Genomic DNA, 24,419 nt, shown 5'->3' with positions numbered 1-24,419 from the left:
TGACTGTGTGTGTGTCTGTGTGTCTGTGTGTCTGTTCCAGCTGTAACTGCTCAACGGTTGCAATGCGACGAAAACTAACAGCTTCTATAGGCTTCTAGCCACGTTCTCTTGGATTTTGATTCGTGGATTAGCAAACTAAAGCTTCTTTCTCGAGTTATGGCTAGTTTGACTCACATTGAAGGCTGTTGCAGTCTCTTCAGAATCTTTCATAGCATCATCTGTCCGCACAAACTTTCTATTCAACATATGAGTTAGCCTTGCACTAAAGCGCTAGCTTTTTGTTAGCTACAAGACTCAGAAAATACCTGTTAAAACAGCTAGCTAGCAGTAGCCATTTGTGAAATTGATCTCTTTGGACACACCCTTTAATTATTCCTATGGATGTAATGCGCATGCGCGCTCATTCCCCAGATCCAGATCCTCCTGGCAGAATCATATTTTTCTTGAGGGCCTGGTAAGCCACAAAACACTACTATAGATAACAATATGCATGTACACAAGTCTTTTCTTCTTAAATATTATAATTATACACTGCATGAACTACAGATCCAATTTTCTTCTTTCTTGAGGTCCTGGTATTAAAGCCACATAATACAACAATAGATGCATGTAATAAGTCTTTTCTTCTCAGTGACTTTATATAGATAAGCTAACTTTATGAAATAATTATGCACTTCCGCTTATAATTAATTGAAAACAAAATCTTCTTCTTTGTTGCTTCCTAGATCCTTGAGGTCCTGGTATAAGCAGCCACAAAACACAACAATGATACCATAATTATACAATTGCAAGTCAGTTTTAGACAGATTATTTTATACACTTTTTCCTCTTCTATACTTTCTCTTCTATACTTTTGAGCGAAAGCAAATCATGGCGAGAGGCATTAGCACAGCGCCAGCTTGAACACTAGTTATTATCAGATTGATGTGTAGTCTACAAGTAATTAACATGTGTGTCCATTGTACTGTAACAAGCTATTAGACCAATCAGATTTATAACTCTTACCTACTGACACCTGTCCCTCTAGTTCAGTTACTAAGACAACTAACTTGCTGTTTCTGAGCCAAGATAATAATTATGTAGCAGCTAGCTAGTCAGTGCTAGCTTGCGAAGTGATGGATAGTCGTAGATCAAGTGCAGAAGACACCAATGAAATCGTGTGGAGCACATTTAAACGAATTGTTCTATTCATCTGGGATGTGATTGTGGTCGTTTCCACACTACCATCAATATTTTTTGTCACTTTTCAAGCTTTCTACAATGCTGGCATTCAATGGCAATGGATAATTATTTACATTGCGGATATTGTGTATATTGTGTCCATTGTCGTCACTTTCTTTCGGAGCTTCATGAAAAAAGGAGTGAAAATCACCAGCAAAAAGGAAATAGCTCTCCACTACATTCGTACCTCTCTCCTACCGGATATTGTTTCCGTTCTTCCACTAGAATTGTTCTGTTTTGCAGCCAGTAATGTTCTCTATGCTGCTACACTGCTGAGGCTCAATCGCTGCATCAGATGCTACAAACCCTGGGCCTTTCTATGTGAGTTTTGCACTAATGCAGTTTAGCTAATCGTCCATTACCCTGGAAAGGGGAAATTATGAAACTCTAAACACCCTTTTCCCACTATGTTGGTAGGCCTATAAAACAAGAGTGGCCCCTGTTTACCATGTTCAGTTATGTATATCATTTAACCCTCCCCCCCCCCCCTTTCAGCTAGCCGGGAGAATCAGCCAGGTACGCGCACCATGCTGCTGATGACTCTTCGGTTCACCTATCTTGCCAGTCTGTGTGCTCACATTGTGGCTGGTGTGTGGTTCTCAGTGGCCTGTTACAGTGTGCAGTCGGACGCTGCCTACCAACTGGGAGCCATCTGCAAACCCAACACTTGGAGCGTGGACTCAACAACCAAACACGGTGATAAAACTGTGTTTATGTGTGGTTGATCTTGTCTTTATGTAGACTTAATTTTAGCTGCTGGTACAGAATTTTTGAGACGTTAATTTGTATTTTCTTGTTCAGGTATCAGCTGGAACACTGCCTCTGAGTTTGAGAAGTACATCATTTCCCTGTACTGGTCTGTCACCACCATTAGCAGTGTCGGGTGAGTCCCTACTTATAACAATACTTTTACTAGCCTTGTGAGTTTTCCCAAATGGGCAAACAACTAGTAGTGTTCTAGGTTTGTATGATGTATACCGTATTACTAGAATGTTTTGCAAGCATCAAACATTTGCGAACTTTGCGATGGTTGATCAATTTTGTAACAATAAAATCCACAAAACCTAATTAATACTAGTAAATACACACAATACTTGCCAGAACGCAATAGTTAGATCGCAAAGGGTCAAATTTTCTGCTGATTTGGCTCATTCACAAAGGTTTTTTACTCGCAAAATATTCTAGTAATACGGTAGAGTTTAAAGTGTTTAAGTACTTAATGCCTAATATTATTGTTCCGTATTCACCCATACAGCTATGGAGACATTGTGCCCGTGACTTCCCTAGAGAAATGGATAGCCACTGCGTGCATGATATTGGGTGTGGTCTTGTTTGGCTACATCCTGGGAGGACTAGCGTCTCTACTCACCAATGCCGATGCTCAAAGGTCAAGGTACATCCATCGTCTCAACACGATCCGAGATAATCTGGACGAGACCAAGACCAGCCCCTTTCTCAAAAAGAAGGTCACTGAATACTACGAATATCTGGTACGTGGTATATAGTGGAGGGAGGAGTGGATTCATGCCAGTGACATTATTTTTTTGGTTTCTGCTTTTGTACATTTCCTACATGCTTTATAATGCTATACTGTAGTGGCGGCGCAACAAAGGTAATGCAGTAACTGATCTCTTTGATGAGCTCCCTCTGGTGCTCCAGGCTGAGCTCTCACTGGAAAGTTACAAGTCCATGATTGGGAAGGTCAGTAGAAACATACACACGCTTAATAATTACTACTGTAACAACATTAAAATGGTTGGTAAATTTGCATTCATGCATTTGAAAATCCATGTATACATGTAAACGACTGTGCATACATGAGTTTCACTGGTGATATTTATGATGTACTGTATAGCAGGTATGTGTATACACTGTTGCAGAATGACCGTTTAGAAAGATTTTCGCGGAATAACGGGCTTTTTTGCAGCATGCATGGGTTATTCGTGGGTATAAATATTAGCGGTACATGCTTAATCAGCGAAAACCGTATATTTTCGCTTCACGCTGTACGATATCTAACCCCTGTAGTCCACCTTGTTCAAGGACGCACCTGAAGAGTTTATGAGAATGCTGTCACTGGTTGTCAAGCACACCCTCTATCTACCACAACAGGTCAGTCCTACGCTTCAACATCCCTGAGCCTACAGTACTTGCATACAGACAGTCGGTTGTTGACCTGTTGAAGGCTACAACATGTACTGGTTAGAGTAAAAAGAAAACTCCAAGAGTTGCATATTAATGTTGTCAGAAGCTAGACCAGCATGCACTGTTTCTCTAGGTGATCCTGAACAAGGGTGACATGGGACACCACATGTACTTTGTTCAGACAGGGGTGGTTGAGATACTCCCTGATGAGAATGCTCCACCAGTAGCCGTCTTTAAAGAAGGAGACATCTTTGGAGAGGTGGGTACAATTAGACTCTTTAACTTTAACTCACCATTATTCTGCCTTCCTCTCCATAGAGGAACCTGGTGTACAGTGTTCCCACATGTGCTCTGGTGAGGGCAAGAACCCACTGCGATATACTCAAGCTGTCAAAGACTGATGTACAGCAAGTTCTACAGCACTTCCCTGAAAGTGAGTGGATGGATGTTCACTTAAATCAAGCAGATAAAGCAATTCTAGCATGCAATCATGTAGTAGCTTTTGAAAAAATGCAACTATACTGTGTATGACTCCCGCTTGCTTGTTTACATGCTTTTTGGTGCTTCTCCCGACCAACTTTTACATTACAAATATCCCCCCTCCCCGGATACTGTGTATAATTCACATCCCCCCCTCCCCTGCAGTCAGTGACAAGATGAAAGCTGAGATCAAGCGTCGTTGTGATACTGCCTTCTCCCCTGTAGAAGAGCAAAGGAGCGTGACTTCCCTAATATCCCTAGGCGTGGACAGTTGTTTCAGACTGAGACACGACAATGGAGAACAAAGGTGATCTGCATGTCACTTAGGCTGTGAGATTTAACTCGCTCTGCTTCACGCACAGTTGCTTCGGCAAGATTAAAAAGTGGTGGATGTCACACCCTGTGATGCCTGGGGCAACTTTCACCATTGCCTGGGACATTGTAGTTGTCATAGTAACCATCATCATCAGCTTGGTCTACTCCTATCTGGTAGGCGGTGTGTACACACTCGTAGGATTACTTGTTTGATTTAACAATAACGTCATACATTAAGTGAAGTGGTACTGTACCTTAATGATTATTATATTGCTGTGCTTGTAGTAGTTCAACTTCGACAGCAGTACAATGTCAAGCATATTGTTTTAGCTATACATACGTCGTGTTTACTACGGTCTAGTGCACGCATTTTAGTGATATGGTACTCAATGTGTTTTGTGTGTATTCCCCCATACAGGCTGCATTCACCCATTTCAAGCCATCAGTGAGCTACACAGCTGGTCCAGTGGTGGGGAGTGCCATGCTTGCACTTACCTATCTCCTTGACCTTGTGCTGGTGGCTGACATTGTGGTCTCCACCAAGAGGGCAGTGCAGACACCAACAGGTGACTTAAAGCTTCGTTACTCTATAGTACAGCATCACACTAGAGTGCATTATGTACCTACGTGAAATGGACCACCCTTCCCAACGAAAGGAACAAATTATTTTAACACAGGTGTATAGGCAGGCATCAAGCAGTACTCAGCTTTTAAGTGAACAAAAACACAAATATTTTAAGTTTGTTTGTTTGTTTGTTTGTTGTCAGGTCAGAGAGATTCAGTGATTAGATAATGTACATATTCACGTGTTCCCATGGCCTTATGCACATATTGAGAGACCCTAAACCTCATTCTAACCCCCCTCCACCATCCAGAGGTAATCATAGACCAGAAGACAGCCTTCCTCTCTTACATCAAGTCTCTTGGATTTTATCTTGACCTCCTCTCAGTGTTACCACTGGAGGTTTTCGCCCTTCTCTGGCTACCCAGTGGAGAACAGATCAGATATGTGGCTGTGTTTAGGATCAACAGATTGCTCAAACTGTGGAAGGTGGGTTCAATACCAAATAGTATAATTATGTATTAGTGTACGTTTTGGTTGCTACATACATATGTCTTTGATTGGCCAAAAATCTAATTAATTATTGAGTTCATTGTCAGTATGTTAATTAGCCCACAACAAAAGACAAAAGAAGCTCATGTATATCGATACCACCTGCATTACTTACAGTGCTCATAGCATCAGTAGAGCATCCTTTTCCCTAAGCAAACTATTCCAAGTCCATCCGACATGTTTTCCAGGTGATGAAGTTCTTCCATCAGATTGAGAGCTCTCTCTACATCTCCATCTCTCAAGCAATGGTGATCAAGTTCACAGTGTACATCGTGACTGCCACTCACCTCAGCTCATGCCTCTGGTTCATCAGCGCATGCTTCTATCAGGAAAGGTGATCTAATGGCCTTGGGTTACAAATGTACTACGGACGTATTAGTCAATAACTGTCAATGTGTACACATGTTCATACGTACGTTGTAGTTCTTATAAATTTATATGGTGCATTTGAGCACACTTTTCTAAGAATACTCAGAAGGCTCTGTTTGATACGTATCTAGACTCTACCTACTTGACTCCTACCCCTCCCACCCTACAGTTGCACTAGTGGTAGTTGGGCCACCTCCAATTCCATCTCCCCCACAACCACGCCCCTACACGACTACCTCATCTCTATCTACTGGGCCGCAGCAACCACGACAACCGTTGGATACGGAGACGTACGGGCTCACAATGTCTCGGTGGGTGGATCAGTGCATGTGAAAGTTTCTACATGTTATCAATTCTGTAATCTTGTACGTGCTTGAACAAAGTCATTGGTTTGTGACAATCACTTGTCATGTAGATAGATAATTGTTCATTATTTTATTCCCTTCATACCAACCTTTCTTTCAGCCACCATTATTATTTCCCTCCTCCCTATACACTGCAGGAGATGATACTTGCTCTGGTGGTTCAGATGGTGGGTGTGCTACTGTATGGCTACTTTCTGGGAGCCATAGCAGCCGCCCTTACAAATGTCGCCAGTCCAAGGTACAGAATATTTCAACAGTACATGAGTAGAACATGTATAATTATGCAGGAGTGCATGAATATGTTGTTAGGATGGTATGTGGCACTATTATCCTCATCCTAGGATAATTCTGCTCTTTTTAGCAATTGTATAGCGTCAATTTTGGAGGCGCATAATTTTCACTGATTGAACTCGAACTATGACAATGCATAATGGTTGTGAACAGAATGAATGAATCTTTACTGGTAATGTAGAGGGTTTTAAGCCACTACAATCTTGTGTCTCTATACAGAGTGTCCTTCCAGGAGAAGATCCAGGTTGTCCATCAATTCATGTTTGACCACAAGCTGAGTCCAGGGCTCATCACGAGGGTCAACCACTACTTCACTCTCCTCTGGGGACAATACAAGTAAGAGCACTGTAGACTTAGTACTTTACGCAGTGATATTTTTATGATGTTGGTCTTTTTTCAGCAAAAGCATTGAGATACCGTATAGTTATAGTGGATACATGCGTGTCTAATGCTATTTATGCGAGTGCCTATCATCACATATATTTGTATCGCACAACTATACATGCGTGTCTAATGCTATATATTCGAGGCCTGTAAAAAAATCTCTTGAAATTGCAGTATTTAATTAATAAAATCGCATAACGTTTTCGAAGCCTAAGGCCAAAACGCAATATTTTATGCTTGCTTTTATTTTTAGCACTACGGTAGCTCAGAAATGTTCATACACTTGATTTTGGCATATCTTATAATAATTTTATCGGAGATTCTGTGCCAGTGATCCATGTAGTTATTTCAAATCTCACACTAAAACTTGACTTCCTCATAAATGGACCTGTTTCCAAACTACTCTCACTATAATATTCAGGTTCTTTATCTCATGGTTACCTCTTAATTACAGAGGCGAGACTGTCCCAGGAGGAGAGAGTCTCATGCACGACATGCCCCAGAGTGTGTGTGAGGATGTGAGCATGGAAGAATGCTCCATCCTACTCAACAACATCCCAGTGTTCAAGCTTGCTGACCACAACTTCCTGCGTCAGGTCTCACTGGCCATGTCTACCTACGTGTTTGCCCCCGGGGATATTGTACTCTATAATGGTGACATGGGAAGAGAGATGTACTGCGTGCAGAGGGGATATGTTGAGGTGATAATTTTATTTTTCTGTTACGAATACGTAAATCTACATAATTATAAATGAGCAGAGGTACATACATGCATTACTTTTATTCATAATTATGTGCACATTAATTTTCTAGTAACAAACGTAAAGTTACTATTGTAGCTATTAACACAGGTACAGTGTGTACAAATCCTTGTGTAATACTAACATGTGTTCATAATGTCTGTCGAGTCTGAACCAACGATCATAAGCTTATTGTTAGGTAGAGAAGTTGCTAAACAATCTAAGCGAGGCACTGACATTTGACCAACAACCGTCCATGAGTCACTTGATGGAATGTATTCGTAGATATCTTTAACTGCTTTACAGCTGTACAAATCCCAAAAGTATTTAGGCTCATCATTTTTGAATTTCACTGTTCCTCCAACCACTAGTAGATGATCATCAATGCTTACAATACATCCTAATGAATGCAATGGAAGGTCGACACGTATTTCTTGCCAGAATTTATTTGGATTTTCAGAACTAGATCCAGCGAGTTGATCTGATAGCAAGCATTTGTGTATTTTACGATTGCATTTAGAATAAATGTATTCTCCAGTCACAACGATAGTATCAGGTGACTCTAGAAATGGTGTAGCCATCGACCATTGTAACGTGTCAATGTTCAGTATTTCGACATTATATCCATTATAGCGTTGAACTACAATAAGGTGTCGTTTTGCATACACGGCATGTGGGCGTACTCGTCTATTATTCATAGGTGGGAATATCTCCACCCATTTCTTGTATAAAAAACAATAGAGTTTGTTGTAGTTGAGAATATATCCTTCTCCTCCAACAATTGTGAGCATATTGTCGACACTGACTATAGTGAACCCTTTAGAAACTGGATCAGCTTTCAATACTGACCATGTTCTACTATCAAGGTCATATTCATAGATTCTATTAGATTCATCGTAAGCCTTTCGAAAATAAACCTTGCTGCCCACTACGGCATAGAAGCCACTGCTTATGTTAAATGGGTTATCTGTTGAGTACTCAACGTGAACAGAACTTTTTCCACTTGAGCAATTCTCTGATGCATGTGCCTGGTCGGTAGTTGTGACAAGTCGTAAATGGTCAATCTCTTGTTCGTAGCTCTGTACTTGTGTACCAAGCTCTCTCAATTGCCTAGTTCTGCTATCACATTCGTCTGTTATTTCATTCAGCTGAAGTGTGAGCCTTTCAATTTCCATATCCTTTATTGTCAATGAATCCTTTTGGATATCTAATTGCTCTACATTTTTTTGCAATTGGCGAATTTTTGTAGCTAAATCCTGATTAGTGGTCTGAATCTTCTCGTCCTTTGCTCGAATAATTTGATCCTTATCTTCTGCGCAACTTTGTTGATAGATTGTTATTTCCTTTAAAGCGCCCAGCGATTGGCAAAGTTGCTTCGAAGTTGGTCTTTCAAATTCTTTGTTTTTCAGGCATTCTAAAGCGATTGGCAGTAGAGAATGCATTCCATTAATCCGACTGATATGAGCCTGTCGACGCTCAACCTCGGGCACAGCTACTTTAGCTTGTATATTTTCCATGGGAAATTTTGGGTCGACTAGTTCTCTATTAGCAAAGCGATCTGTTGGGTTTGGAAACAATCGAGTTATGATTTGGACAATGATCACCCCGAGAGAAAAGTTATCTAGTTTCTCTGTGTAGACCGGTGGTTCGTCTAAAGCTTCAGGAGGCATAAATGCTGGTGTACCAGGACATTTTGTCATCTGTATGTTGGTGTCAATCCATTTTGACATCCCAAAATCTGTAATCTTAGCTCGACTGCCTGCTAGTAGTAGGACATTGTTGCTGGAGAGATCGCGATGGATGATCCCATTAGAGTGAAGAAAGGCAAGTGCTTGAGCTATGTCATAAGAGAGATTGACTTGGATGTGGTAGGGAATGTCTCTAGGTGATGACTCCAGGAAGTGTGTCAAACTCTCGTCCATGAGCTCCATGAGAAGAACTGGTGCATTTGTGTCAGGATCGCGATAGGTCCCCAGATACTGTACAATGTTGGGGTGATCGATGTTTTTAAGAAGATAACACTCTGCTTCGAATCGTCGTAGTGGGTGTGTATGTTCTCTGCCTGGCTCAATGGGTTCCACTTGAAACAGTGCTGGGTAGATCTTCTTAGCTGCACACATAATTTCATCGCACTTGGCTTTACAAACTGTTCCATATGACCCACTACCAAGAATTTCAGATTCTTTCTCAAGTAGCTGTACAACTGTAAAAGCAAATTGTTTGTTGCCATCTTTAACTGGGAGTAGGCATTTCCCCTCAGCCATTACTGGCTTGGGATGGCACTTGTTTGTCTTGCTCGAAGTCGGCCAATAAACTACACTGACCTTTTTCAATTGAACTAATTTGGTGTTTAAATTATAATTATTCATCACGTTGTTTGACGTCAATGCATTCACCATAGTAACATGAATATTATGAGAGACAAAATTGAGATTCATAGCCACACCTCTAACATTGTTCTGTTCACATGTGGTGTACACAATGTAAAAATGGTAACATTTATCCCTCTAATGTATATATCCCCTTCAGATTCTTGCTGAAGATCTCAGTCAAGTGGTAAAAGTCCTCGGTCCTGGCAGCTACTTTGGAGAGGTACGTACGTCTCGCTCTGTATATACAAATACACGAGAGTTAACTTGTTCACTGTTTTCACTCGAAAGTGTTATTTTCCTATTACCCTCATAGCTTGGTTTCCTATTTGGTGGTGTCCCTCGCACTGCGACTGTGAGAGCAGCCACTCACTGCAAACTCATGATGCTCAACAGGATTGATGTGGACACCATCCTACAAAACTTCCCTCTCATTGAAAAGTATAACTATATAAGTACATCGCCTTCCTAGTCTATAGTTTTTTGCTGTACGTAATATTGCTAGGTACCGTATAGCTAGAAATGTCTGCTGCCCAAAAGTTCTGTGAATAGCTGTAAAAAGACCTTCTGCCGATAATACGTATTTCTGCGAATTAAACTTAAATTAGGCGTGGTTAATAAGCATTTACGGATAATAATTATTTTCCCATTTACTCATTCATTCGCAGAATTCGCAGAAATTTTGGGCCGCAGAGATTTCTAGCTATACGGTATTAGATGTCTTTATGCACCCCTATATTCAGCCATAAATCCGTTAACACTCAATCACAAACTACCACGCACACACACGCACGCACACTTTATTATGCTTCAATTACCGTATAGCGCGAAAATTTTGAGGCACTTATATTTGTGAAATGGCCTCAAAGCATTTCGTTGCACAATGCAGTGGCGTTCACACAAGAACACACTAGAAATGAACTTACTATAGTTAGCAACTCAGCTTGAATGATCGTGGTCTGTAGTTACTAGGCTGATGTCATCAATTGATATGTGGGCAGGGCTCTCTAATGCGCATGCTCATTGCTTAGGAAAAGTGATGATCGACCTTTTGTTTAGGAAAATTAACTGTTTTGGAACCTCCCTCTCAAATTCCTGGATCCGCCGCTGCAATGTTCGCAGAATGACTGCTTACCGGAAGCCACGCCTTTAATCTTTGCACGTTATAGCAGATAATTTCAATTAAAAAACCATTTTCGTGGATTTAATTTACATGTACATGTATAGGATTGCTAACCCACGAAATCCGCGAAAATTAAGCCCCTCGAACATTTTGTGCTATACAGTATCTTCCCTTTGTATACACACATACAACTCTCCCCACCCCTACCCCCACCCCACACACACACACACTCACACTCACACTCACAGACAGTTCAGGGAGCTGGCTGCAGACAAGGAACATTTCCGGATCACTCAAGAGGCTATAGTGGAGGCCAGTACCAGAGCAATGAGGAATCCAAGGGTATTTACCAAACCCTGTACCACGACAGCCCTCGCTGTAGCAATGGCAACTCCTCTGTCTGTCATTGTACGCTCCTCCTTAGCAGCCACCATTGCAGCCTGTGTGGGATGCAGGGATTATCAGAGCAAGGTAATAGGGGGGGGGGGGAGCTTGAGTGCATTCATAACAATGAATTGCTCTATTTGACTACATGTATTGTACTGTACATGCAGCTACTGTATGTATACTATCAGTGGTGGTTTAATTGTGGGCCTTAATTGCCAAACATTGCCCATGCAGCTGTCCGCTCCTATCAGCATTGGCGAGACGTTTGAAGGCACAGTGATCAAGTATGATCGCAAAGAGTACAATAGGCTCTTGCATGCTGACCAGGAGTCCACTTCCCCGAAGTCCACTGTCAGACAAAGAGAGAGGGGACAGAATCAGGTGATCACCCTGTCTAGTATCAGTGTGGTGGAGGAGGAGGTGGTGGAGGAGGAGCACAGGTGGGCAGTGGGGGAGTGGTAGCTAGTGCTTAGTGTACTGGCCTGTATATACATGTATGTACTGCCATTATGATCTTAAGTTATGTATGCATACCGTATATTGTGAACATTAATTTGGCGAAGGAGGCAGTTATATCGATTGACGATCATGTCAAAATCACATGCGATATACTACAACTAAATATAGGTGATTTTTAATTTTGGCGACCCTCAACCCGTTGATTTGTCAAATTAACAAAATTAGTTTGTCGCCAAATTTACCCACTCTATACGGTAGCCATTATCTAATGGTTATGTGTACATGTGTAGAACAATACACATAGTTTGCTTATGGTATTATATGTAACACGTACTACTCAAACAATGTACTATGCTTAAAATTAATGGCAACTTGTGACTAGCTCTGCTAGCTATATTATTGCACCCTTTTAATAGTTGTTACATGGCTATGAGTCGTGTACCACGAGCAGTTTATTGGCCTGGTAGTAAATATTTACTGCACCAGTGGAATTAAGAAATCAAGGAGTATAGAGAAGCAGGATTTTCATTGTTGTTATTGCTTTGTATATCATCTTACACTGCAGGGAACCTGGTTGTCCACACAGATGTGCTGGCTGTTTTGAAAAGATCTTCTCCTTCTTTCTGCTACCGTAAGCATTACCTATTCGATGTAATGTGTGTGGTGTGTGTTGAGGATTGCTTCCCTATATGTGTATGTGTGTATAGGTACACTGTGATACCTACGACTCGTTTTGGTCAAGTTTGGGAGAGTCTTGGTTTCGTGTTTGCTCTAGTGTCAGTGATCACAGTCTCCATTCAAGCTGCCTTCTTGCACCGTGAAGCTGCTTTTTGGGCCATTAACTACCTCTTGGACATCTTCTTCTATGCAGACATGTGAGAGAAAACATGCATCCAATAGTTTTAGCGTAAGCTGCACAGTAATTGTTTATAGCTTTATCCATTGTGACTAATAGTAGTACGAGCGGGATTTTTGTATGTTCTTATTTGGCTGCTACACTTCTTAATTGTTCCACGACAATACGCACACACACACGCACACACACACGCACACACACACACACACACACACACACACACACACACACACCACACCCACACACACACACACACACACACACACACACACACACATAGACTGGCGGCGACAGCCCCTCACGTGCGTAGCGCGAGGGACTGGCAAACTGCCTATCAGTCACTCGTCTCAGCTGCAACAAGCATTGCAGCCTATCAGATTGCTCAACGTCATATTAGCCCTGTAATTGTAACCGCACTTACACTTCAGGGGATTCAGTGCATTCCATAGTAGCTGAATCTCATAGCAAAATTTAACCACATTATCTATAACGATATTCATGTTTAGTAGTGTCATACGATCTATTACACTTCCGCTGAGACGAGTGACTGATAGGCAGTTTGCCAGTCGCTCGCGCTATGCGCTCGGGCGGCTGTCGCCGCCAGTCTAACACACACACACCACACACACACACACACCCACACACACACACACAACCATGCACAGGATATTGAAGCTGCACACAGCCTACTACACTAATGAGGGTGTGCTCATCACACAACCTATCACTTGTGCACTGCACTACATCAGGTACCCATGCACTGTCAGTAACAACATGCTCTGTACAACAAGCTGCTTTTCTCTACAGGACTAACTTCTTTCTGGATATCATCAGTTCCTTCCCCATTGACATCATCGTACTGATGGCATGGTCCAGTAACATACGTGAGTTATAAAATAATGCCTTTCTTCGTTCATTTTGTCCCCCCCTTCCCTCGACAGAGGATGTGCTCCGTGTGCTGTCTCTGTCCAGGCTCAACAGGCTGATACGCATCTACAAATTAGTGAGACAATTAATTTATACTGTATATTATGCATAGTGGGTTATTTTGTATGTGCACTTAGTAAAAGCTGGCCGAAGTATGGTGACGTAACATGTCTGTACATGACATACATTTTCGATTGCTCCTAAATCCGTCCACCATATGAATTTATAGTACAGGAATTGTTGTATATGCTACTATATACATTCATACCTTGTTGTATCATACTTTAGCCTATCGCCTTCAATTTTCTGGATAATCAAATCTCAAGATCCACTGAAATCATTACGTGAGTTTAAGTCTTACATGTACTATGCACTACTCTGTTTTGAACGTGCAAATTTATGCTGAACTGTGCTCATATCCGCTACTCATATCATGGCCATTTCCATTTCCTTCAGACAGCTAAAGTTTGCCGTGTACATGACTGTGTGTACCCACTGGGCCGCGTGTGGGTGGTTCTTGGTGGCTTGTTCTTCGTTCTTTATCGGTGCCTCTGATTCTCACGTCTGCAGTGTGGGCAGCTGGGCCCATCATCTGGGGACAACCAGTGAGGCTGCTAGTGTTTAGTGTGGTGTTCACAGTATACGTATGTGTATGTATTAGGTTCTCTAATTGCAGAGTTGGTTAATTTTGGTGCATCTGATCACTTTAGGTGGGTGTTATAATTGCTTAGGGTGCAGTAAACTTGGTACTGAGTCATCTTCCTCCCCACACACACCACACACACCACACACATGCATGAACACACAGCTAACCTAAGCTAATGGTCTCCCCTCATGCACACACTCCAATCTATATTGCCATTCTACACTGCAGTATACATGTACCATCTGCTAGCTGCTATTCTACCCTGTATTCTACGCACATACACAGCTAACCACAGTGGTCTCCCCTACCAATACGTGGTCTCCCTCTACTGGGCTGCGGCCACGACCACCACCGTCGGCTATGGAGATATCTCAGCACGCACTGACCTAGAGAGAATCTACGCCATCTTTATCATGATTGTGGGGGTGCTTGCCTATGGTTACATTATCGCCAGTGTGGCTGCTGGTCTGACCAATGCTGACTCTGGTAGGGCTCAGTATCAAGAGAAACTTAATGCTGTCAAGTCTTATATGAGTGTAAGTCGTGGATGTGTGAGAAAAAACATGTATAGATTGTAGTGTTTAAAAGACTCCAAAATTCCTTGTGATAATTATGCATTCTACAGGACCAAGGATTAGACTCTTCCATTACCAAGAGAGTTACGAAGTGAGTTTCAGTTATTATGTGTTAATTATTATGGTGAGTTGATTATTGCCTAATTCCCATTATAGCTACTATGAGTACATCTGGCAGAGGAACAAGGGAGTTAGTTTTAGCTCACTGTTCCAAGGCATACCCAAGTCCCTGCAGGCTGACATTTCACTCAGTCTCTACAAGAACATCCTCGACCAGGTCCGTAATTTGTGGATCTTAGTATCACTTCATCCTCAAATTTATTGTTCCTAAATTGTGCAGTATGTAATGTCTATGTACTGGTGCATTAGTATGTTTTGGTGTTTCTACTTTAGGTGCCCCTGTTCCAGAACACTGAGATAGGGTTCACGAAGCTCTTGGCACTCTCCATTCAACCAGCACTGTTCTTGAGGAATGAATACATCGTAAGGAAGGGAGACATTGGCAGTGAAGTGAGTAATTCGTGTGTAGCCCTATATAAATATATACAAGTACACAAGCTACATGTACATTGTATGTATATAATTATACTGATCTTGTTTACTGGCTTACGTATACTTATGTCAATTGCATGGTATTGGCTCAGTTAATTTAAAGGCTCTTACATTACGGTTGCTCTGTATGAAACTTACCTAACTTGTGAATGATTCCGTACACATGCACACACGCTGTATATACGTACGTAAACACTATTGTACATGCAATACCACCAGTAATGCCGCCCTGTGTGTGTATGTGTGTGTGTGCAGATGTTTTTTATCAACCGAGGTACAGTGGACGTGGTGAGTGAGGATGGGACGGTGGTGTTTGCCTCCATGGGAGAGGGACAGTTCTTTGGGGAGATCAGTCTCGTCTTCAGCTGTCCCAGAACTGCCTCCATCAGGTTAGAGTTAGAGGTTGAACTTTTGAAAATTTTCTATGTAATGGCTGTAAGTTCCTATAACCATAGATACCGAATGTACATGATCTTGCTGATTTAGATCCCACTTTCATTGTCTAACTAAAGCTACATGTACATACGTAGCAACAACTAATCTACCGTTAGTGCATATGCCTGCCTGCTAAATACACTCAAGGTGGATCTAAACTTAATTGCTTGATCTGTAATTGCTTGTTTAGTTGCATGCATGTTAATCTTTCTCACATACATGCATGTATACACGTGCAGGGCTGGTACCAACTGTGACGTCTTTGTACTGACCAAGTCGGACCTGGACAATGCTCTCCAGTACTACCCTCACATTGCCGACCATATCCAGGAGGTGGCCAACAACAGAGCCAACCTCATCATGAAGAGGAGTCAGATTGCAAAGATGGCTGCTGCTGAGGGTATGTTTAATAAACGCGAACATACCCATTCTGAAATGGGTATGTTCTGATATCGAACTTTGCGAGTGCTCATAACTTGAGAACTACATTTTTAACAGATTGTAGCACCTTGAAAGGCCTTGTCTATTGACGTGTGTGTAGGTCAGTGATTACTATACTATTGTACGTACGTACATATTTATTTGTATAATTAATAGCTAATAAAGAATGTTGATTGTCAGTGATAGCGAAATGTTTTGAGCTACAGATTTCGTGTCTTTAGTTGTAAACGAAAGTTATTGGTCCAGAAAAGAGTTTCAATTCTTACGACTTATCATAGAGGCTATGTAATTGTTACCTTCAGGCAGTGGTGCGGTGAAGAAGGCTGCCAAGGGGACCAAGGACAAGGAAGTGGAACCATCAGTCGGAAGTGCGGGGGAGAGCACCACTTCCCACGGAGATATATCTGTGGAGGAAATAGAAGAGGAAGGTGATAATAAGGATATAAGAAGCTTTTTACCAGCTATTCCGTAAATGATAGGGTGAAAGTGCGTAGAACTTACGTAGACTAAGGTATGTAACAGAACGCAGTAAAATGTAGTAAAACAAATCTGGTGTAACTTGATTCAACCTAATTACTTATAATTATACATACGTACTTATGTACACGTATGCTGCATTTGCATAATTCAGTGTGCCTCGGCTGTGAGAGATACGTAGTATCCGTATGTGAAGGATTATGTGTTAGATCAGAAGTTTATGAATCCATGCACTCTTGGTTAGATCTATGTATGTATGTTGCGCTTACTCACCCAACATTTCCCTCCAGAAGCTGAGCCTCCCCAGCCCTCATGCATTGTGACGTTCTGTAAGCCTCTCCTCAAGACACTACTCATATTCATCCTTCCTGGGGACGGACTGTTTGGAACCATCTTCCACTTACTCGGCTGTATCCTCTCATATTGCAGCTTCTTCATCATCAGCTATCAGGCGAGGATCATATGTACAGTCCTAAGTATAGCTATATCCATTCTATGTAAACTCATTGATCATGATATAGATTTAGACTCTTGTGTGTATGCATGCTACATAGTAATCGTTGACTTTCGTTGCATTGAGTATTCATTTTTTCAGGCTGCTTTCCAGAGCAATGAGTTAGGTCTGTGGATCATCAATTACATGTTTGAAGTTTATTTCCTTGTTGAGGTGAGTCTATCTCTACTCTGTCACAGTCTTCTTATACCACGTGTACCTTACACCACTATACGAGTACGTACATGTTGCTACACAATGTGCATAGGTTGACAGCACATCTGTTTGTGTTCATTAGATCTTCCTCAAGTTCCACATCTCTTACAAGGACTCCAACTCAAACACTGTCTCAGACCTCAAGTCCATCGCCCTCCGCTACCTCAAGGATCCCAGGGGCTTTCTTCTAGACTTTGCCGCCATTCTGCCCTATGAGCTGATTGGTGTCTTCATCCCCGACCCCTCCACACACCTAATTGCAGTCCTCTACCTGAGAACACCACACATCATGCGAGTGATCCGTATTCAGTGGTTCTTCTCAGCAGAGGAGAAGAAACTTAACCAAAGGTTCGTAGATCTCGTCTGTTTGCTTTGTATCATAGTATTGCTGGGTTTACCAATGGTAAAGTTTCACTTTCAGCATTGCAAAGTAGTCTTTATTTCTTTCTTGTAACAGTAGCTATGTATAATATTATGTATGTATAAATTCATGTGCATGTACGCTAGTTATGAAAATAAATTTCTCTTTATATTTGTTTGTACCTTAATTTACTTTGTGTATTCGTATAACTCCCTATAGGACTCTTCTGCTGAGGGTGCTCAAGTTCATTGCATTGATCACTCTCTGCACACACTTTGTTGCCTGCGTCTGGTTTGTTTTGGGCTGTCCAGCCGGGACCTGTCAACCCAATACGTGGGCTGGGGCCACCTCCATGGACCTGGCTGCAGACAAATACTGCAACTCCCTCTACTGGGCAGTGACTACTATGACCACCACAGGATATGGAGACTTTCTGGCCACTAATGCTCTGGTGAGAGCCATGCATGCCATTGTACCAGTGCAGTGTTCGTAACAGTAAGTAATCGTAGTACGTATGAATACTTTTAGATGTTAAACTAACACTTAATTCTCCTCCAATGTTGTGAGCTCTTGCTGGTATTAATAGTATATCAGATTCTTGAATTGTTTATGCATACAATTCACATCTTGTACATTGTGCTCCTTGCAGGAGATGATCTATGCCAGCATGGTGATGGTGTTAGGCAAGCTGTTGTTTGGGTTCATCTTGGGTTCCATTGTCTCCACCCTGGCCAACTTGGACACTCAGAGGGTGCTCTATGGGGAGAAACTGACTGCACTGAAGGTAGGTATCACCTCCTATTGTAGCTATTATGGTCTTAGACTATATAGTTACTTGATCCTCTAAACCCATTACATGTAGCTAGCTTCACGTAATGTTGATGTGTAATATAATTATAAGGGCTCTCTCTTATCTCTTACTCTAGGAAGAATTCACAGATTTTCAACTAACTTCAATCGCCCCCTCGATAGTTACACACTATATACTGTGGTACATAATTACACTATATGTATGCTGAACACCCCCCCCCCTCTCAGGACTATATGAAGGAGCAGCACTTGTCCTCAGTGATGCATCGCCGAGTACTCAGATTCTTTGACTACTTGTGGGCTCGGAACAAGGGCGCGGACCAACGAACCCTCCTCTCTGATATGCCCTACTGTATGCAGGCTGAAGTCTCCCTAGCCATCACAGAATTTCTGCTTAAGACTGTAAGTGAAGCATTCAGTACGTCCACTGACTATATAAGGACTGGCTACCCATACAGAAATAACTACCTTGTGGCAAGGTTGAAACAAGCAAGTCTTACAAGGTTGTGGCAAGGTTGCAGCAACCTTGCCAGAACCATGGATTTGAAATTGTTTCAAGCTTGTTTCAAGGTTGTAGCCAGGTGGTTTATTAAGGTTGCAACAAGGTGGTTTCAACCTGGTTACTAACAAGGTTGCAACAAGGTAGCTTCAAGGTAGTTTCAACCTAGTTCAACAGTGAAATCCATTAAGAGTGAGATAAAAAATAAATAACAGAACAAAGTATAGTATTACAAAGTATAATATTAAGCAAACTATAGTCTCTTCGAGTATCGATTAATGATGAGAGATTGATTGAGTTCCAACAGTATACACCACTACACTGCCTTTTCATGGCACGGCGACATGATGCACATTTGTCGTTTACTGCATCAATTAACCAGTGCATGGTTTACTACAGAGCTTTCTCTGCGTGCTGGCGGCCTATACATAATTATAAGTGTCATAATTATAGGACCATATCTATATCACTAATTATTTATGCTTCGTGATGAGCAAGAGGGGTGAACGTATAGAGGTATAGGGGATGATGATTTGTACAAAATCTTAGAGACATACATTCAACATTGTTATGCCTCAGGCGTAGCCGCAAGAGGGACACGGTAAAGCTGACAGTGACTGTGGTTGTAAATGCTGCAATGCGACGAAAATTCTTAATTCCCCCTATACTAAGTATCTATAGTACTATAACACTAGCCTCTACACAGGCTCTCCTTTTTCTGTTCTTTATCACAATCGTTCAATAAGATAAAATACTGTATTATTCGTTCAATGAGATAAAATACGGTATTAATTGGAGGAATAAAGAAAGAAATAGACGTAAAGTTAGGAAAAAGGAGAGCCTGTATCGGGAAGTCGCGTGAGGGTAGAAGGGTGGTAGAAGGGTGAAAATGAGCGTGGGCATACTGAGCTAGAGATGTTGGACTGCCCACGCAGAGGTCTACGACTAGTAAAACTTTGCCTGCTGCAAGCTGGACATGGACTTGGAACTGGAAGTTTGCAAGCACTATAGCTAGCTCTATACCTTAGGCTTAGCTAGATGATCTACTAGTCTAGATTGTGTGTTTAGATTCTATCACTATTACCTTTTCTTGTGTCTTTCTACATGCTATAGTAGAATAGCTTAGTCATCATTATCATATAGCAGGTAGCTACTGCCACCAGAGCTGGCCACGCTGGTTCTCTGATCTGACTTGCAGCACAGCTTGGTGGTTGTCTCAGTGCAGTACAGTACAGTCTTACTCGGAATGCGTGGGAGAATACCTTACGTCACGATTGTGGGCTACATATCGCCCACGTTCATAAAAATCCTTGTGGATCACGCGATTTCCCAAACCAGGCCTTACGTTTTCTTAACTGTACGCCCATTTCTTTCTTTGCTGCCTCACTATGTCTTTCTTATGTTTATGGATGAACAGTGACAACAGCAAGAAAAAGTAAGGCCTGGGAACGAGGCTACTATAACACTCTAAATAATATTTGTTTAGGAAGTTTCTACATGATTTAGAAGCCCAAAGGGCTGGTTGTAGTATCCCGAACGCAGTGAGGGTTCTACTAGCCCTGAGGACTTCTAAATCATGTGGAAACTTCCTAAACAGTGTCTAAGCATTTTAGATCATAGCAACCATGAGTATTTAGCCAATCAGATTTGAATGTTCTTATCTAATCTTTGCTACATGATTTTCTAAGTGAAGTACATGATTTTCTATTGAAGTACATGATTTTCTATTGAAGTACATGATTTTCTAAATTGGATAGAACATTTCCTCTAACCAATCAGATTGCAGTATTTATGACAAACATGATCTAATACTTGATAGAAAGCATGACATATAGCGAGGCTAGGCATTAGCACAGTGCAGCTTGCAGCACTCATTTGTCTAGCTTTTAATATCATGAATGCTACTTACTGGACATTTGGCATCATAGTACTTCTTGGCCAACCATTGCAGTCTCACGACAGCTACAGCAACTTGGTGCACATTGGAGGAGGGCATGATTCCTACTGACTCCTCTTCGATCCACCTCACCAAGAGATACCAATAGATGTGTCATCAAGAGTCATTCTTGGCTTGTAAACCTAAACATCTATTATAGAGTAGTCTGAGTTAGCTAAACTAGTATGCAGTAGGTCTGTCCTGCTCTCAGCTAGACAGCTGACATTCAAGATATGAACAATTGGGGTGCACTTGCCATGTCTTTTACAAGGTTGTAAACAGGTTGTTACAAAATGAGCAACCAGAACGCAATGTTGCTGCAACTATTTTACAAGGTTGTACATCAATTGTACACAATGCAAGGTTGTTACAACCTGTTTTCCAGGTTGTAACAACCTTTCTGCAACCAAACCACCTTGTAGCAAGCTTGTTACAACCTTGACATTTCTGTATGGGTAAGTTCCAAAAATGTTGTATCTGGCTAGGCTTACGTATACCGTACTTAACCGTCAACCGCCCACATCAAATAACCGCCCACCCCCTACTTTTGCCTGAAAGTCCTGTAGAGGCCTATTTGCAATCGTAGAAGCGCCCACTATTGCGCATGCGTATAATCGGGTAAAGGTCAACAGGATGCATGATTTTTATTTGAGAGCTAGCTAGCTAGCTAGAGAGCTAGAGATATATCAGAGATACAAAAGAAAGGGGATTGGAAACGAAATTTTTACGAAATTTTTACGTGAAGCATTCCGCGTTATAGGGCGTGGCTAAAACTACAAAGGATTATATTTATAGTCAGCATGCTCATTACCAGTCTTGACTGCTCTACAATGTGCTGTACATAGAAACAGTGAAATTGATCATTTTTAATGTTGATTTTTCTAAAAAGTAAAGAGAATTTAGCTCTAAAAAGTCGACTAAGCCATGCAGCCACTATTACTAGACAAATAAATGCTATGCAAGAAGAAATAGCCTTTACTATGAAGTCGTAGGAGGGACAGGCCCGTGGTGTGTCTAAAAGTATACTAAAGCAGTTTGAAGGACTATACTGCAAACGTTTATGAACAGTACAGCTTATTTATAGCATGAAGCCATTCTATGTAGCACTTAGATACATAATAACCAAGTCAAGCAATGTCCTTTGCTGTTTTGACTTCACAGGAGGGACAGAGAAAAGTTGACTTAGAGTAATTCAAGCTAAACTCAAAAAAATTGGAAACAGAGTAAAGACAACGGACTTAGAGCTTGTCAGTGGTATAAGCTTACTTCTCTCAAGTATCTCCCAGGCCCTGAGTGATCTCTAGTGGATAGGAGAGCTAGAAACCAGGGATACAAAACTTTTCCATGTAATTATTTGCGAGCGCAATAATTACACGGAGTGCTTCACCGGATGTCAGTCCTTTTACATAGGGCGTGGGCGGTCGTTTCCAATCCCCTTTCTTTTGTATCTCTGGATATATCTATATCTAGAGTGCTAGCTCAGAAACAATGACTTTAGCTAGATCTATATAGTTGTACAAGTTTGTTGGATCTATTCTAGAACTGACATCAAGCGTTTAAGATGACACTGTTTCCCTCTGAACACAAGAACTGGCACATGGTACTTCCAGCCCTTTTCCTCTTGACAGTTGTGACAGAGTGTCTTCTTTCTCATCATTCCTGGAGGCTGTACATCGATCATCCAGCCCATGGACAAATGTATAAACAAGACCTACATGAGACAATAATGGGAGGAGTGGATCAAGCAGGACATCCCTGACATCTGAGGAAGACCAAGTAAACCAGGACCCCTCAGACTCAGATGTAGATAGCATAGGGGATCCCCTTCTCTGATGAAGACTCTGAAGATCAAGATGAGAAAGACTGAGCTCATAAATTATTATGCTATTGCTTTTTATCTTGCATACATGTATACTTTGAAGTCTGTTATCTGTATGTATGTACGTGTTGTTGATTTACTGACTGTATTAATTGAGTTTGGTGGGCGTTAATTGAGTTAGGTGGGCGCTTGCACGGTTCAGTAGCCACATAATCAAATATCCGCCCACCCCTTGTTTAGCCTAAATGTAGCTATCAAAACATATGGGCGGTTCGACGGTTAAGTACGGTACTATACTTACATATAATTATATATATGACCCTACAGACTTTACCGTACTGAGATGTAGGTACACATATAAGGCTACACACGTATTAAACAATGTCTGCGTTTGTTGATTGATTGTTACACATGTTCTCATGTGCAGGAACCATTATTTGCCGATGCTGACGATGCGTTCCTTCGTCACCTGGCCCTGATCATAAAGCCATGCATCTTCCTGCCTGGAGAGTTCATAGTACACAAGGGGGACGTCGGTCTCAGCATGTTCCTGCTATTTCATGGACAGGTACAACTAAGTACATTTTTAGTTGTAACAGTGTACCTATACCTGGGTATTTGTGATTAATTTTACTTCATCATGTAACCTCTAATACTAGCCCCAACATTCTTATGTGCGCGATATGTATATGCTCATTGATCTGAAAGCATTCCAATTGATAGTTGCCCATACGTAAGTCCTTTATATCTAAGCGCAATCATTTCCGTATACCTCCACTCCCACACTCACAACACACCACACTCCCACACTCACAACACACCACACCCCACACACACACACTCACAACACACCACACCCCACACACACTCACAACACACCACACCTCACACACACTCATAGGTTGAGGTGATAGACGTGGCGGACCCTGATCAAGTGAAGGAGGTCCTCACTGAGGGAGGCAGCTTCGGTCAGGAGAGCCTCCTCTACAACATTCCCATGGAGTCATCTGTTAGAGCTATCACACACCTCGAAATATTCACGATTGGACAGGCCGACTTTGAACATGTCTTAAATGACCATCAGAACATGAAGAACATGATTAATGAAGTGGCTCAGAGGGTGTACAGCAAGCCCATTGATTTGGGCAACACTCGATAGAGAGAGGGAACTTTGAACATGCAATCACTCTTTGAGTGTACCATGCCACCTCCACTGTATTACTTATCCTTATAATTAAATACTCTATACCCAACCTAGCTGTATATAGTGTGCATATTATCGATCAACACTTCCATCATTATTAAGTTTCTTTGTTCAAAGTCTGTAACATTAATTTTTATTCAACAGCTCAGCATGCATGACATGTACATAATTTTGTTGCCCATGCAGTGAGTGGGCAGATCAAAGTAATCCAGTGCTCTGTATAATATGGCATGGTTGCATCACTACCATAGCAACCATATATATTGCACTGCATTATGCCATTACAATGCAGTGGGTGAATCTGCTTTTGGACTTTGGCACACCCGGCCTCCCACCCATTTGCAGAATTGCAAGCGCAAATTGGTCCCTTTTATAGGCAGAAGTCCAGTCAGGTGATGAACTTGGAGGCA

At 41.6% G+C, this 24,419-nt stretch overlaps 2 protein-coding genes across 2 annotated transcripts; one reads left to right on the top strand and one right to left on the bottom strand.

Moving 5' to 3' along the window:
- Positions 1–24: 24 nt before the first annotated feature.
- On the top strand, positions 25–24,128 carry LOC135334292 (uncharacterized). Its single transcript, XM_064529422.1, has 43 exons — positions 25–1,542; positions 1,717–1,917; positions 2,023–2,104; positions 2,477–2,711; positions 2,818–2,922; positions 3,250–3,333; positions 3,500–3,625; positions 3,685–3,799; positions 4,012–4,153; positions 4,209–4,335; positions 4,580–4,727; positions 5,037–5,212; positions 5,464–5,609; positions 5,814–5,955; positions 6,147–6,247; positions 6,520–6,636; positions 7,139–7,385; positions 9,954–10,016; positions 10,110–10,234; positions 11,165–11,387; positions 11,538–11,743; positions 12,328–12,393; positions 12,470–12,637; positions 13,284–13,367; positions 13,426–13,502; positions 13,560–13,621; positions 13,834–13,889; positions 14,002–14,150; positions 14,477–14,727; positions 14,817–14,857; positions 14,923–15,043; positions 15,160–15,276; positions 15,574–15,707; positions 15,993–16,153; positions 16,497–16,622; positions 16,962–17,122; positions 17,267–17,338; positions 17,463–17,728; positions 17,961–18,192; positions 18,391–18,525; positions 18,780–18,953; positions 23,233–23,373; positions 23,707–24,128. Exons 1-43 carry the CDS (start codon positions 1,116–1,118, stop codon positions 23,962–23,964), a joined length of 6,390 nt encoding a protein of 2,129 aa, XP_064385492.1. The 5' UTR covers positions 25–1,115; the 3' UTR covers positions 23,965–24,128.
- Positions 7,381–9,809, bottom strand: LOC135334300 (serine/threonine-protein kinase 24-like). Its single transcript, XM_064529435.1, has one exon. It carries the CDS (start codon positions 9,791–9,793, stop codon positions 7,565–7,567), a length of 2,229 nt encoding a protein of 742 aa, XP_064385505.1. The 5' UTR covers positions 9,794–9,809; the 3' UTR covers positions 7,381–7,564.
- Positions 24,129–24,419: the final 291 nt, after the last annotated feature.

This window comes from Halichondria panicea, chromosome 3 (assembly GCF_963675165.1).
Source record: "Halichondria panicea chromosome 3, odHalPani1.1, whole genome shotgun sequence".
Classification (NCBI taxonomy): Eukaryota; Metazoa; Porifera; class Demospongiae; order Suberitida; family Halichondriidae; genus Halichondria; species Halichondria panicea.
Note: the sequence above shows the minus strand (reverse complement) of the source record. Positions and strands in the feature narration are given on the sequence as shown.